The sequence below is a fragment of the Schistocerca piceifrons genome, chromosome 1 (assembly GCF_021461385.2).
Source record: "Schistocerca piceifrons isolate TAMUIC-IGC-003096 chromosome 1, iqSchPice1.1, whole genome shotgun sequence".
Lineage (NCBI taxonomy): Eukaryota > Metazoa > Arthropoda > Insecta > Orthoptera > Acrididae > Schistocerca > Schistocerca piceifrons.
In genome coordinates this window covers 326242633-326258853 of record NC_060138.1, presented here as the reverse complement: position 1 = coordinate 326258853, position 16221 = coordinate 326242633, and the positions used below count along the sequence as shown (strand labels likewise).

Below are 16221 nucleotides of genomic sequence, written 5' to 3'. Positions count from 1 at the left end.
GAATATAATCAAGTTATGAGAACAGATAACTAGCCATCAAGTCTGACGGCCAATTTTGAAGGATTCTGTCTGAAAGTTTGGCAGCTTTTCTTCTTTTTCTCTACATCTCTGTGTTTCAGATGTTAAATATAAAGTGCAGGAAAATGAAACAGAGTTGATTCATTTCTTAATGATGTTGTGATTGTCAAGGAGGGATATGTGAACAAATAACTGCTGTATAGCTGTAAAATCTTCATGGTGATGTAGAAAGAAGATCCAGAAGTTGTAAAAAGAAGATCGAGAATGTTTTAGGAAAGAGAGGCTTATGCCTCTTAAAGATTATAAGCACTACGTTAACTGTAGCTACGAATAATCTGACGTTTTCACAAAACTCCAAGAAAATTATTTTGAATTCCATTAGAGAACATGAAACTTTTTTAAAAGATCTAGTGATTTTGTTAAATTCAGTTATCCTTTTTATTACCGTCAATGCTCATACGTTTCTTTTCAGATTGTACAGTTAATGGAAGGCTACATTCATTTTCTTGGTCTATAAAATAAAAATAACTGCTAGCTACATCACTATTTTCGCTCAATTCACAACATTTTTCATGTTGTTATGGCATGTTAAAATTATTTTGAATTACATTAGAGAACATGAAACTTTTTTAACTGCTAGCTACATCACATTTTTCACTCAATTCACAACATTTTTCATGTTGTTATGGCATGTTAAATATATCACCTTCTTTGGATGATGGTAACATTTTCCATGAATTTGAGACTGACTTCTATTAAACATGAAATACTTAACATGTGATAAAAATATATGTCATAAATATCTATAGGAAATTTCCATTGACAATTTTCCTTGATTTTACAAGTTTGCAATGATTACTCTTATTGTAATATTTATACATGTGTGACAAGTTATTCTCACCTATTTCCCATCCTTTTCTATGGAGCTGGGATCTAGACTTTGAACAAGAAGACAGGAAAATGTCTTCAGGCATTTTTGAGATATGACTGTACTGAAGAATTGCAAAGTGTGCCATGGACAGATAAAATTGCTGACAATGACATTCTCCACAAAATGAAGAAAGAAAAACTAAAATGTAAAAAACTACTGTATCTCAGCCATGCAATGAGGAACGGAAACAGATATAAACTGCTGCAGATCGTTCTTCAAGGAAAGGTGCCAGGTAAAAAAGGACAAGGAAGATGAAAAATATCATGGCTTGGAAGCTTAAGGACATGGACTTCACACACAAGTGAGAAACTTTCTTGTAAAAGTTACAGTGATACAGCTTATGATGGTCTCCAACAATCAGAACGAACAAGGAGGAGGAGGAGGAAGTGATGCTCAAACAATTATTATATGAAATTAATGATTTGATGAGATGAAAGGTAGGAAATATCCACTGCAAACACACAGGTCATGCAACATATGATTAATGTTATTTGATTTAGGCTTTAATGATTCAGTATGCACTATCATGTTTTTGTACATAGTGCTCCATATTTAAAATTTCTTTAGAATACTACTTGCAAGATGAATGAATACAATGTTGAATTCCATTAATTTTTTCTCCCTAGTGCTATATACTTAATGAAGTACTCTGGCAAGGAGTACCTCTCTGAGACATAACATCATCTGCCCTGTAACATGTTTATCTTTTTTTTTTTTTTTCCTTTCCCCTCCATATTATCTGCTAGCCATGTGTAGACCTCTACCTAATCATCGCTGTGTTAATGGAAGTTAGCTCACCCAAGAATTTCTATGTAACTAACTATACAAGATAATGTGGCTAGAATCACAAAATGATATCTAGAACAAACCACACAAAAATGCACCAGCATGAAGCTTTGAAACTGTAAATTCATTTCTCTTCTGAAGGAGTGGAGATGTTCTGAACACTGTAGGGAACAATGTTAATAGGAGGAATTCTAGATTAATAAATTTACTCAACAGCTGTGCACTGAACATTATGATAACATTTAATGTTTGATTTAGCTCATCATCAATCCTCTACAAAATATTTTGAACCTCAGCAACAGTCCATCCATTATCTTCAAAACTTATATAAGCAGGTAACAAGACACTTGCTGAAAAAATTGGATGTAGCACAACATGTAAAAATTGGGTATTCAGTTGAGGATTATTTACAAAGCAGGATGGCCCACTAAGATGTAATTGTCTCCAAAACATTTACTCTTCTTACACATGCAATTGATTTCCAGTACACCTCTCCAAAAATTTTGTAATAAAACCTATCGGTTTATTGTGTTTCACTGTACAGGGTGACCAGCCAGTCTGAGAATATTTTAGGGAAATTGGTTAAAAATTTTGTTTCAAAGGTACCAATTGTATCCTTAACTTTCTCAAAGTGAGTTCTCACAATTGCATACATGCCTGGTTTACAACTTTAGGTGTCAGTATCATGCAACTCCTCCTGTTGTTGCTGAAAACGTTACCATCAGACCACTCTTTCCTCCTTTGCAAACAAAACTAGATAGATGCCCAACCCACACGATGATTAGGGAACGTGGGAGATGAGCCACATGTGTGGTTGCTGGAGTGTTGTGGTTTTTTTTTAGAATGGTGCTAGAATGGTGCTACTCTACACCTGACAAGAACGTGGGCCTACACTTAAACTAGCATAGCAGCAGTATGAATCTTTGAAACATTCTCAACTATTAGTAACTGACTTACATTTCAGAGAAATTGCAGCTATGACTATTCATTATGAGCCACACATTATTCTATTTGCATTTTATGCATAATGTCTACTACTAAGTACTACACACCAGGGTTATAATTTAGTCCTGTTAACTTATCAAAAGCTATCCATACCTTGCGATTTTTATCACTTTCTTGAGCTTCACCAGTTTTGATAGACGGCTTAGCAGGTTGTGCAACAGGTCTTGAATAGCCAAGCAACTGTAGTAAGCCTTCAGCTGCTGCACGCTTAGCCAACTTTTTGTTGGAACCTGTTCCTTGATATGTATGTTGACCCAGAGTCACCTGACACATGGAACCACAAATTAACATTCTGAACAATGTTCTTCAATTACATATAAATTATTTCATTAATTTTTGTCTTGCAATAATATGTCAAATAAACAAACAAACACTGAAACCAATCCTAAAACAATAATATATCAATACACAGGAGCAACATCTCTATAGTGGGTAAGTGATTCAGAAAGTCAATGGGGACGACAGCATTTTCTCTAAAGATGTGGAACAGTAAGAAACAAGGAGTAGTACCCTAGAGAGATGACACTACTAATAAACATTTCAATTTTTATCAGCTACCTCTTTGCTTTTATTGAAACAACATTACAGAACAATTTATTATTGGGTTCTTGATACGTTACGTCAGTGTTATTTAAAATTTACCCAGAGTCCATATTATAAAATTCTGGTTTTAAACAACTTTATTATCTTTAAGCTCTGCCAAGGAGACATCAACTTGTCACAGGCACTTTCACTGCTGGTGGGAACACTTGTGTGCTCCAAAGAAGCTGGGGACTATGGCAGCAGTAGCACAGCTACTGGCAATGTCACCCTGAACATAATGACCGTAACAGAGGAGCCAGATGGAGTGTGTTCTACAACACAGGAGAGTGGCGGCTCCATAGATATGGTTCTCAACCTTTAAAGGGGAGCTAATCCTGAACTGAAAATGTAGTCCTCCAGGTTTATTGTTGTGGGATAGAGCTACCTTATGAACAGCTTACCTTCGTAAATACTTTGACAAACAACACCAGACTGCCCTAATGAAGATGAATGAGTAGGAATATCAGCATAACATGTTTAATCTAAAAAAGGGAATATGTGTATGTTGCTGCAAATGGTGGCTATGAACAGTGTTACTCAACAGAGCTGACGTATGGAATGGGACCTAAGAGAAGAGATATCTAAACAGAAATTCTCTCTGTAATCCTCAGGAAAAAGAGGAGAGACAGTGAGAGCATTGGATGAGGTTTATAGTGTCCTAATTTAATTTTTCTGAACATACACAGCTTATAATTAAAATTGCAACACCGAGAAGGATAGCAGATAACAGAATTTACTTACTGTGGTTATACAGTACTGTGGGAAGAATACTTTATCAAACTTTTAGACGACTTGTCGATAAACAAGTTGCGAAATAAAGTGCACAGTGTTGGCACCTCTGGCAGAAGCACAAGCTTTATAGCAGCTAAGTACATATTTCTGACCACAGTGTGACATGCTGGCACGTGCAACAGCAGGACACGCTCTTAACAAAGTAGTTCCGATCAGTGCTGACAACAGATTTCATGTTGACCTATGAAATAAAATATCACAAAACCTTCAAAGATAGTGCACAGCCACCAGCATTAACATATCAGAAATGTAACAGCTGCTGTCAAAATTACCATCTATGCAAACCAGTGGATGGTAAAATTACCAGCTATGCAAACCAGTGATGATGGCGTTGTGTACCAATGGCCTCATGTACCATCATGTCAGGTACTAGGCAATGTTTGTCCTCAACGGGGCTTTCACAAAAACATCATCAATGAAGATGCTGTACACAGAATTGGGATTCAGCGCAAGAGATGATACATTGCACGTTCATGTCCAGGTTATCATCAGTTGCACCACTGTTAGCACACCTCCCTCTGCTCCCCCATTAAGGGAAGGCACAACAACAGTTGTCGAGATGACACTTATTATGCTATAGGCGTGTTGTACTGTTCATAAGAATACTTTCGTGCTGCACACAAGCCCGTTTCTTGACATAAGGTACAAAAAATGGTTATACAAACCTGCACGAGCAAGAGTATAACGAGTTTGTCCTCTCTGTTACAAATCGGTGGGCCCACTGAGATCATGCACGGCTTTGAATACGGCCATACTGCTCACAGACTCTACTTTGTACGATAAATGTGAGGTCCTAACTGACACGAGCAGCAATACTGAACGATGATAAACCTGTCTCGACAGGCTACAATCCTGCTACTGTCGAATTCTGACATGTGCTCACAGGCATTTCTCCTCCTGACGTGAGACATGACACTACAATCTTACAAACAAACAAGCAATTTTCAAATATGTTTTCTGAATGAGAAACTCACTGCATAATCTTTCCTTATATACATAGTATGGATGGTGTTACTCCTAACTACTTTGTGTGGTTGCACTGAAATGCTAATCATACACACATCTCAGCATGCAGTACACTTCATGCCAATTTGACATCTGTTGCATGCTGTCCACACGGAGTTGTTGTTCTAGTGGCTACTACCGCATGCGCTGCATGAGAAGACTAGGGTAAAGTCATGCTAAATTGTTTTCATGATCAACTGCGGCGATAAAATACCTAGATATGAACTCATAATAGTCCTCGGTGACTACAATGCCAAACTAGGCAAGAAAGAGGCTTTCAGAAGTATATTTGGCACGAGAGGTCTGAAACTAGTAGTAGTGGTCTGAGACATGACCAGTTTGCTGCCATGAACAGTTTAAAGACAGCAAGTACCTGTTTGCCAAGAGAAATATCTACAAAGGGACCGGTAAAATATCAGTAATGAATTACAAGATTTAACCATGCAATATACAAGGAAAAGAGGATAGAGGCTGCTCTGATATGTAGGAGGGGGGGGAAAAAAAAGAGAAGCCACAAGGGGTGAGGGGGGGGGGGGAGGGGGGGAAAGGGGGGGGGATATGGAAGCATGTAACTACAGGAATGAAAGCAGAATTTATAAGAAAATGTAAAGAAAGAATTGAGGAATATAGATCTAAAACAACACTGTGTAGGGATAAAGAGGGAAAACTGCTAACAGATAAGATGCCCTGCATAGATGAAGAGAGTATTTCAATTCAAGTTTGTAAATCAATGCAACCAGAAGTGAGCAACTATCCTATCATACTGCAGAATAAAGATAAAACTGGCCGTATTCGTGGAAGGCTATGGACTGTCTAAAACGTTACAAAGCATGACGAACTGATGAAATAACTGTGGACTTGCTTAAAAAGGGGGACTTATAGAACTTATTATGTTTATATGGAATCAAGAAAGAACCTTAGAACTCTAGGTGTGATTCAACTTATGCAACATAAGCAAAGGTAAAAAAAGTTGCTGTTCTAATTACTGAGTTATTACCCTATTGACTGCAGCCTACAAAACTTTTTTCTAATATTATCCTCAACTGGCTAGCTTCAAAGAGATTTTAGGTGAATACTGATGTAGATTTCAGTCAACAAGCAGACACATGTAAATGCATATGAATATAATAATGAGCTTCATAATCTCTATGTAGACTTCAAACAGTCCTTTTTTAGGCCTAAGGGAATGAAATGCTGGGTCTATTGTCTAAGTATGTCTCGTACATTCAAGCAACACTAGCTGGCTCCAAGGCTGCCATGCAAGTGGATGGATTATTTGATTTAGCATCAGTAAGGGAGTAATGTAATGGGAAGCCCTTCCTAAAGCACTTTTCACAATTACTCTGGAAGCAGTTATTCAGAAATTCAAAATATGTGGTTAAATATGGACATGCAAATGCCACAGATATAGCAATTAATAGCAGAAGAGGTAGTTCACTAGAAAGAACAGTGAGTGAGCTGAAGGAAGTAACGCAGCATAGAAGCATTGCTGTCAATAAAGATCAAATGAATGACACTCACCATGAACAAAAATAACAACTAGAGTAAATTATCAGCAGCAGGATCAACTTTCAACATGTGTAGAGCTTTTAATATCCAGAAATCAATATTAAGATGAAAAATTCCATGTAAGTAGTTACTGTCTCCAGGATATTAAAACAAGACAAGTACACAGACCAGCAGCAACCTACAGATGTGAAACCTATTGTGTTTCCCATAAGACATTTCTTCGACAAAATATCTTTACAAAGATCTCTACATATAGGTTTAGTTTCATTCATTACTGCAGCAAGTACGGAATGTTTGTGGTCAAATGCTGCACTTCTCCTGCACTTGCACCAAGTGTCAAGAGTCATTTGGGTAAATAAAATGCTGAGGATCCTACAAGCTTTCTTCATGTTTTCTAAATTCCAAACATTTCTTCTTATGGCCAAACCATAACAATTCTGTAATCTATCTATCTCAACATCCTTCAAGCGACCTTTACCACTTATCACCTTCCAGTACTATTTTGACTTTTCTTTTAATAATCTTCTCAAGCTGGGCTCCACTCTCTTCTGCACATGCACAGTGCATTCTAATTTGGAAATTGTGACACTAGGACCATAGGGTTGTTCTGCTCACATCTGGTCATAAGCCCTAAATTCTGTTTGTATTAACACCTCTCTTTGACAATGAATGATTGAAAATACTGTGAACACCTGTTACTCCCATCTCATCATTTGCACCAACATAATTCTTCTGGTAGTTGTGTATATCCCCTTCCTCAGTTTTAATGCCACAAGTGATACAGCATTTGCTTTGAGCCTCTACAATTACCTTCCCAGAATCAAAGGATGTAGCCATCACAACACCATCTAATGAAATGTGGTCACGTTCCTGCCCGCCGCCATCCAAACATGCACAAATATCACCACATGAACTTCCCTTGAGTGCTTCTTCAGCTGCTTTCTTCATTGGTAGGTTACAGACTTTAGCAACAGCAGTTCCAATAATTTCATTATAGGTCATAAATTTTGCAGGTGGATTTGTAATGTCAAGCATTGCACAAAAGAGTTTGTCTGCCTCCATACCTTTATTGATTCAGTATTAGTTTCAACACAATCCCTTTGCAAAGACATTGATTCTCTCCCAAAGATATGACACCATCACATTTTCTGCACACATTATTTTCGGAACTAAAATCACTGATCATGCTGAAGTTCACCACAATATTTCCAACTGAGTGTTCATCTCCACAAGCTGACTATGACGAAATGTCTTGAGGATACTGGAGTTTTTTCCTTGAGTTACTGCTTTTCTTTACATCTGGCATTCTCAGTTTCTTTGATACACTGACTTCACTTACCTTTCAATTATTATTTCCTCTGCATTTTTCTTTAGGCAAGAATTTCTTGATTCACAGGATTTTTATAAAAATGTGCAAAACCAGAAAAAATATAAATCAACACTTACTTCACTCACAATAAATTTCAGTTAGTGCTAATAACAGAGTTAGAAAACAATAAAAAATGTGATTGGAACAAAAGATGTTGAGAGCAGTTATACGGAAGGAAATCTTGACATGTAGCAAATGGCTTACAAGGAATATCAAAATCAATGCAATTTTCTCTGCGTAGTGCAAAACAGAAGGCATGGCATTTATATGGCAGATCGCACAGAGCATCAGAAAAACAATCATAACTCAAGAACAAATTGAGGTATTTATACAAAACAAAAGCTGTGTTAAGCAGGAAATAGTGGGCTTTTCAAATATGCAAAAATTTAAAAATCTATTTTCTGAGCCTATTTGCCTTCCGTCCCTCCTTAAAAACGTCGGGAACATTCCTTGTTACTGCATTTTCCCATTTATTTTATTTTATATTCTTCAGATCATATCTCTTCTTGTTCACTCACTATTTTATTGCTAATATTCCTTCTTCCAATTTGACCCTTTCCCATTCAGATCTAGAATGCCTCTTCATATCATTAAATCCCTCTTCACTTCACCCCATACTCTTCTCATTGCTCCGAAACTTTTTTCCACATCATCACAGTCACAGCCAACTTTACACCATCTGGCGTCATGGAAGTGGCAATGCTGTGAAGAGGCCTACTACTGATGCAGTAGAGTGTTCGGAAGGGAAATACAAATTCTAAACAGTATGATTTCGAGTGTTGTGAGATGTGTAGTATCTTCCCTGGAGGATCAAAGGCCATGGATCTTTCTTTAAAATGCAAGTTTTTTACTGATTTGGTATTACAGAAGCAATCTTTAAAGATAACGTGACAGGGTGAAGTAATATAATAAATTGCGTAGGCTTAACAAGTTAGTAAAACATGATGTGTTGTTTATAGTAAATTTGTATCATTTATTAATTAAATAACATTTCTTCAGATGGTAGATAAATAGTGTGTCTCAGGATACGCAAGCAGAAATGGTTACAGTGGCAATAAGAACTACACCATGGTACTGTGGTTCTCAATATGTAGATATGCACGGTGCAATTCTGAGGAAAAGCTGCATAATTTCAAATAGATCCATTGTCTGTAAGAAGGAATTTAAAGAAGAGTGACTTTTAAAGACTTGCAAGGAAATGAGCATAGGTATTCAGAAGCTTGACCAAAGTAACATGAAGGTGATTTTCGAAGAATGTTCCCCAATCTGACGCATTAGCTAAGTTATTTAACTGACTCTGAATCTGGGAAAGCTCCAACTGGAAGATGACCGAGGCGAGAGAAGATCTTGGTAAGAGAAATGAAGAGGGGCTTGCAGAAAATTTGATTAAAAATTTTACTTGTACAAAATTTAGGTAGGACTGTACGAAGCGACAAGAGGTACCTCAATTAGAGTGCATGCTACCATGAAAGATTGTTAACATTAATTGAGTTTCTAAAAGTTATCAGTGCAAGCAATTTGGAAAATTCAAACTATTGTAAAGATTAACAGTTGTAAACTTATTGCTTCCTTACACAGTTCAGTTGAAACCAATTGAAATAAACCAATATCCAAGAAATCTTATGTTATTCTCATACATCTGATTCTAATTTTTACCAGTTGGTTTTTCTGATTAAGAAACTTTGGTGATAAATCAGAATAAAGTAAAGTATATATCAATATCACATTGTAAAACCTTATGCTACCACAAAACTTTTAATGCAGTAACTTAATGGAGATTTCTGTTCTAATTCCACATTTTTTCCCTGCACTCTTTAATCTTCCCTTTGAGTAACTAACTGCTGATGGATATAGACACCAGAAACAAATCTATCCAAACAGTTCAACAGGAGTGTGTTGTTTCCCAAACCAGACATCTCACTACATCTTATTGAGGAAATTGATAATTAAATTTCTTTCTATTAAGGTGCTGTATAATATTACAAACCACTTGATGCATACTACATTTTTAAAAAAAGAGGAAAAACTGCCATTATCTTTAACATTTCTAGCCATGGTAAAATTGTTTTCCAATGTGTTACACATGTGCACAGCACACATGACATTTGTGCAATGCATTATTTTTGTATATTGTAATTTTTACCTTTTTAAGAAAAATTCATATCTGCATCTATATCTACATAGATGGTCTGCAAGCCACTGTAAGGTGTGTGGTGGAGGGTACTCTGTTCCACTACTTGTCATTTCCTCTCCTGTTCCACTTGCAAGCAGAGCAAGGGAAAAACGACTGTGTGTGCCTCCGTATGTGCTCTAATTTCTCATATATTATCTTTGTGCTCCTTACATGTGATGTATGCTGGCAGCAGTAGAATCTTTTGGTGGTCAGCTTCAAATGTTGGTTCTCTAAATTTTCTTAACAGCGTTTTCTGAAACACCGCCTTCCTTCCAGGGATTCGCATTTGAGTTCTCAAAGCACCTTGTAACACTCAAGTTTTATTCAAACCAACCAGTAACAAATCTAGCAGGGCTCCTTTAAATTGCTTCAATGTCTTCCTTCAATCCGACCTGGTACGGATCCCAAACACTTGAGCAGTACTCAAGAATAGATCGCACCAGCATCCTACACACAGTCTACTTTACGGGTGAACCACTCTTTTCTAAAATTCTCCCAATAAACCGAAGTTGACCATTTGCCTTCCATATCATAGTTTCCACATGCTCGTTCCACCTCATATCGCTTTGCAACATTTTGCCCAGATATTTAAATGACTTGATTGTGTCAAGCTGCACTCTAATAATACTGTATCCAAACATTACAGGTTTGCTGTTCCTCCTCATCCACATTAATTTCCGTTGTTCCATTTTGTCTTGTATCGTCCTAAAGTCACTCAACTTCAATGCCTTACCGTACACCACAGCATATCAGCAAACAACAGCAGACTGCTGTCCACCCTGTCTGTCAAATCATTTATGCATACAGAGGGCAACAGTGGACCTATCACACTTCCCTGGGGTACTCCTGACGATACCCTCGTCTCTGATGAATACTCGCCATCCAGGGCAACATACTGGGTTCTATTGTTTAATAAGTCTTCGAGCCACTCACATATCTGTGAACTTATTCCATATGCTTGTACCTCTGTTAACAGCACTGGAGCAAATCTAAAAATACAGAATTGGCCTGTTGCACTTCCTCCACAGTTCTCAGTACACCATGTGAGAAAAGGACAAGATGAGTTTCGCACGAGAGCTGCTTTCTAAAACTGTGCCGATTCATGGATGTAAGCTGCTTAGCCTTAAGAAAGTTTATTGTATTTGAACTGAGAATGTGTTCCAGGATTCTGCAGCAAACAAAATTTAGGGATATCGGCCTGTAATTTCGTGGGTCCATTCTTTTATCTTTTTTAAATACTGGAGTCACCCGCACTTTTTTCCAGTTGCTTGGGACTTTGTGCTGGTTGAAAATTCACGATAAATGCAAGCTAGGTAAGGGGCCAATGCTGTAGAGTACTCTTTGTAAAATTGAACTGGGATTCCATCCAGATCTGGTGATTTACTTTGTTTTCAAATCTTTAAGTTGCTTCTCTATGCCAGGCATGCTTATTTCTATGTCATCCTTACGGGAGTTTGTTCGATGGTCAAATGACAGTATGTTTGTACGGTTCTCCTGCTTGAATGATTTCTTGGACGTGAAATTTGAAACTTCGGTATTCATTTTGCTGTCTTCAATCGCTTCACTAGTAAACAAGGGACTGAATGAAAGCGATTTTGCATATGACCAGAATTTTCTTGGGTTCTCTGCAGATCTTTTGCTATGGTGTGACAGTGGTAGTTGTTGCATGCTTCGCATATAGATCTTTTCACAGATGCACGAATCTCTACTAACTTCAATTGTTTTCATTTGTGCATCCCCTTTTGAACCTAGAGTGCAAAAGCCTCTGCTTCCTAGGTATCTTACGAATTTTATTATTAAACCATGGCGCGTCTCTTCCATCCACTTACTAGGTACATAACTCTTCAGATCACCATTTACAGTCTGCTTAAATTTTGCTTATAATTCTTCTACATCCATCTTACTGGTACTGTCTAAGAAAAATGTTAATAATTGCTTATCTGCTCTATCTACCAGAAACACTCTCCTAGCCTTTTTAACTGATTTATGAACTTTCAAAATCATAGTTGCTATAACGACATCATGACTGCTAATCCCCATTGCTATACTGACATTGTCGATATGGTCTGACAAATTTGTCGCTACAAGGTCTAAGATATTTCCACTGCATGTGAGCTGCTCTAGACAGTTTTCAGGAAACATGTTTAAAAGTATTTCACATAACTGTCTACCTGTAACCCCCCCCCCCCCCCCCTCCAACGCATCCATAGACATCCCAGTCTATACTCGGCAGGTTAAAGTCGCCTCCAACAAGTACTGCATTATCTGAGTATTTACCGCTACTGACCATAGACTTTCTTTGAATGATGCTATAACTGCCACAGCGGAATCGGGTGACCAGTAAAAACATCTAACAATTAACTTAGTTTCACCTACATCTGTTGTATGTGACCAGATGACTTCACTGTCACTCAACTTCAACCTCAATAGAAACAATAGTTTTGTCAACTGCAATGAAAACTCCCACTCCTATGGCCTCTACTCTGTCTGTTTGATATACATTCCATGACTTGCTAAATGTCTCAGAGCTTTCCACTTCAAATTTCAGCCAGTTCTCAGTCCCAAGAATAATCTGAGTGTGAGAACTTTCCTGGAGGGCAGTAAATTCGGGAACTTTATAACAAATACTTCAACAGTTTACGGATAAAATTGCAACAGTCAAACTGTCTTTATTTGGAATGCCATTTGACTTCCCTCACTGTGAATCGACTGGCGAGTGTTCATCACCGTCTAGCCTATAAAACCCTAATGTGCACTTCACAAGTACTCTGTTACTCGAGTAGCTGCTTCCTTTGTATAGTACACCCCTGACCTATCAAGGGGAGTCTTATAAATCCCCACACAATAATGCAGGCCTAGAAATCTACAGCCAAGACCGTCACAGAGTCAATAAAGCCTTTGGTTGAGACCCTCCACTCAGCCCCAAACCAAAGTAAACCAGTCAACTCTGGGAACGATGCCGCAAATTGTGAGCTCTGCTTGCACCTCCCACGCGACACCAACAGTCTTCACCATCTCTGTCAGCCAACTGCACCCTGCATGCTCGAAAGCCACCGACAAGTCAGCCTCCACATCTCAGATGAATCCTCTAGCAGATATATGGAAAGCACATAGGCTTTCTTTCCAGTCCTGAACGCTATCTGCCTAAGGAGCTCCATAATGCGCCCAACTTTAGAGCTCCCAATAACCAGTAACCCCCCTCCCGTGCTTGCTCAGATCCTGCTGAAGGAGCGGCCATATGTACACTAAGAGGGCGAATAGGCAAGGGCAGGCAGCCAGTCTCCACATTGACCCTGCGTCTCAAGTGATGTGAATGCATTACCACCCACCACTCACCCTGCTGAGAGGGCAGATCCACCAGGCCATGTGCATTAGGAGGTGCCTTGGAAGCAGAGCCCATGGGCAAAACAAGTGACACCTGAGGTGCCCCATGTGACGCATCAGATTTCCTGCCACCGCTACAGCCAAAGGCAGGAGCCTGAAGGTGACTGACCATAGCCAATAGCACATTCAGCTTTTCACAAAGTGTGGTCAGCTCCTCCTGCATCCACACATCCTACCCATCCTAGCAAGACTAACTGAATAAGCGAACTATAAAAGCAGACAATCCTAGATATGTGACCTGCTACCCTTCTGATGTGTCACCAATGGGTGCTGATGTGATAAAGAGCTAAGTAGCTGGCTGTTGAGTGAGCAACTATTGGGCTGAAGACTGAATGAATTTACACCTATGAAAATGCGAGATTAACCCCCTCAAACAGAGAAACACACACGAAATTTAATAAATATACTATGTGGAAACCCCAGGAAAGGATAAGCACTTAACTTGCTGCTCTGTAGACATCACAGCCGAGAGCTGTAATAATGAGCTGAGAGCTTGGCCATTTAAACGGGAACAGCATTACCAATTTCTTCTCATGCGCATGTGTTAACCGTGACACTTCACTTACCTAAGTGCATAAGACACATTCTACCATATAATTGACTTCTGCAAAATGTTCTGTTTTCATGAGCAGTAATTGTAAAATTTGCATTTGTGGCTACTTAAATGTAAAGATATCACTGATTCATTCTTGTGAGCATAAGTTTCAAGTACAGTAGCACATATTAGAAATTGAAACTGCTTTGTTTTCAACATGTAACAGGACATTTAAAAATAAACCCAGCTGTCTATTTGACAGCTGCACGTGTTGTCATACTGAAGGCTCTCACTTGCTATGCCATTGCTCTTTGTAGTTTACAATCCCAATGACTGAACAACTATAAAAGCAATAGAAAAATCTAATTTTACATGTATACAGTTTTGGGAATAGCAACATTGACCTTTGTTGCACAGTTCAAGAACTCCAACTAATTATTGAATGTAAATATGCCTTGAAGTGCCTACAAGTGTTATTTCATTACTGTAGACCCAAATTTCAAGTAACACTTGTACAACATATTTTGGAGACGGCTCAGTGGCTATAAAACCAAAACTTCAAAAGAGGTGTAATACAAAAGCAATGACATTATCTAACATATACTAGCAAGATTTGTTAAAACTAATCACATAATGCACCTCCAATGCATGGATACTACGCATCTACATCGTCGTAGGTTTTATTTTATTTTTTAAGTATGGGAATGGGAATGGTTGTCTCAGTCTTCAATACTGTTTTAAAATGCTACTTACGTAAATTTCAAAAAAGAAAGCTTAAAATAAAATTTGATACAGCTTTTCTAATCAACCATGTAGAAACATCTCACCTCCATGACAAATTCTCTTCGACGGGGTACTCCGCGCTCTTCCACCAATGTATACACTGGCTCTCTCATCTTTTTTGCTTGCTGTATCAGAATCAAACGTGTTACAGGATGGATATCTTCACCGTATTCAGGCTCTCCTTTCTGTTCCTAAAGGTAAAATCGTTTAAAAATAGCATTATACACACATTTCAAGTTTCAACTGACTATCAATTAACAAGAAATTGAAAGCCATTCAGTTCTTAAAACATTCAGCAAACAATGATTACAGTTAAAACTATGTCTGTACGCATTTGAACTTGCAATGATATGCAAAAAAATAAACCCACAGGCTATAGTAATACAAACTGCCTGTTGTAATTGGAAAGTTGATGCTTAACTGCAAGAGTAGAAAATGTTTATATCCTCTGTTGTTCAGTAAAAGGATGGGTATAACCCTATAAAATTATAGTTGGGCATAGAATTCAGTATATATAGAGACTAATGAGTTGTACTGCAGAATCTCTGTTGATGGGGGGATAGCTTAAAAAATAATACAAAACTACATGTAACGAATATAATAGAGGGAAACATTCCACGTGGGAAAAATATATCTAAAAACACAGATGATGTGACTTACCGAATGAAAGTGCTGGCAGGTCGATAGACACACAAACAAACACAATCATACACATGAAATTCAAGTTTTCGCAACAAACTGTTGCCTCATCAGGAAAGAGGGAAGGAGAGGGACAGACGAAAGGATGTGGGTTTTAAGGGAGAGGGTAAGGAGTCATCCCAATCCCGGGAGCGGAAAGACTTACCTTAGGGGGAAAGAAGGGTTATACACTCGCACACACACACATATCCATCCGCACATACACAGACACAAGCAGACATTTGTAAAGGCAAAGAGTTTGGGCAGAGATGTCAGTCGAGGCGGAAGTACAGAGGCAAAGATGTTGTTGAAAGACAGGTGAGGTATGAGCGGCGGCAAATTGAAATTAGCGGAGATTGAGGCCTGGCGGGTAACGAGAAGAGAGGATATACTGAAGGGCAAGTTCCCATCTCTGGAGTTCTGACAGGTTGGTGTTAGTGGGAAGTATCCAGATAACCCGGACGGTGTAACACTGTGCCAAGATGTGCTGGCCGTGCACCAAGGCATGTTTAGCCACAGGGTGATCCTCAATACCAACAAATACTGTCTGCCTGTGTCCATTCATGTGAATGGACAGTTTGTTGCTGGTCATTCCCACATAGAAAGCTTCACAGTGTAGGCAGATCAGTTGGTAAATCACGTGGGTGCTTTCACACGTGGCTCTGCCTTTG

General features: G+C 38.4%; 1 protein-coding gene across 2 annotated transcripts in view; it reads right to left on the bottom strand.

Moving 5' to 3' along the window:
- The window catches only part of LOC124782548 (double-stranded RNA-binding protein Staufen homolog 2), a 257615-nt gene that overhangs the window by 73647 nt on the left and 167747 nt on the right, over positions 1 to 16221 (bottom strand). For both annotated transcript variants that reach the window (XM_047253950.1, XM_047253949.1), the window contains exons 11-12: positions 14917 to 15063; positions 2834 to 3004 (exon numbers count right to left, since the gene is read on the bottom strand). In XM_047253950.1, coding sequence (XP_047109906.1) covers positions 2834 to 3004; positions 14917 to 15063 — 318 coding nt within the window. The remainder of the gene's footprint in view (positions 1 to 2833; positions 3005 to 14916; positions 15064 to 16221) is intronic.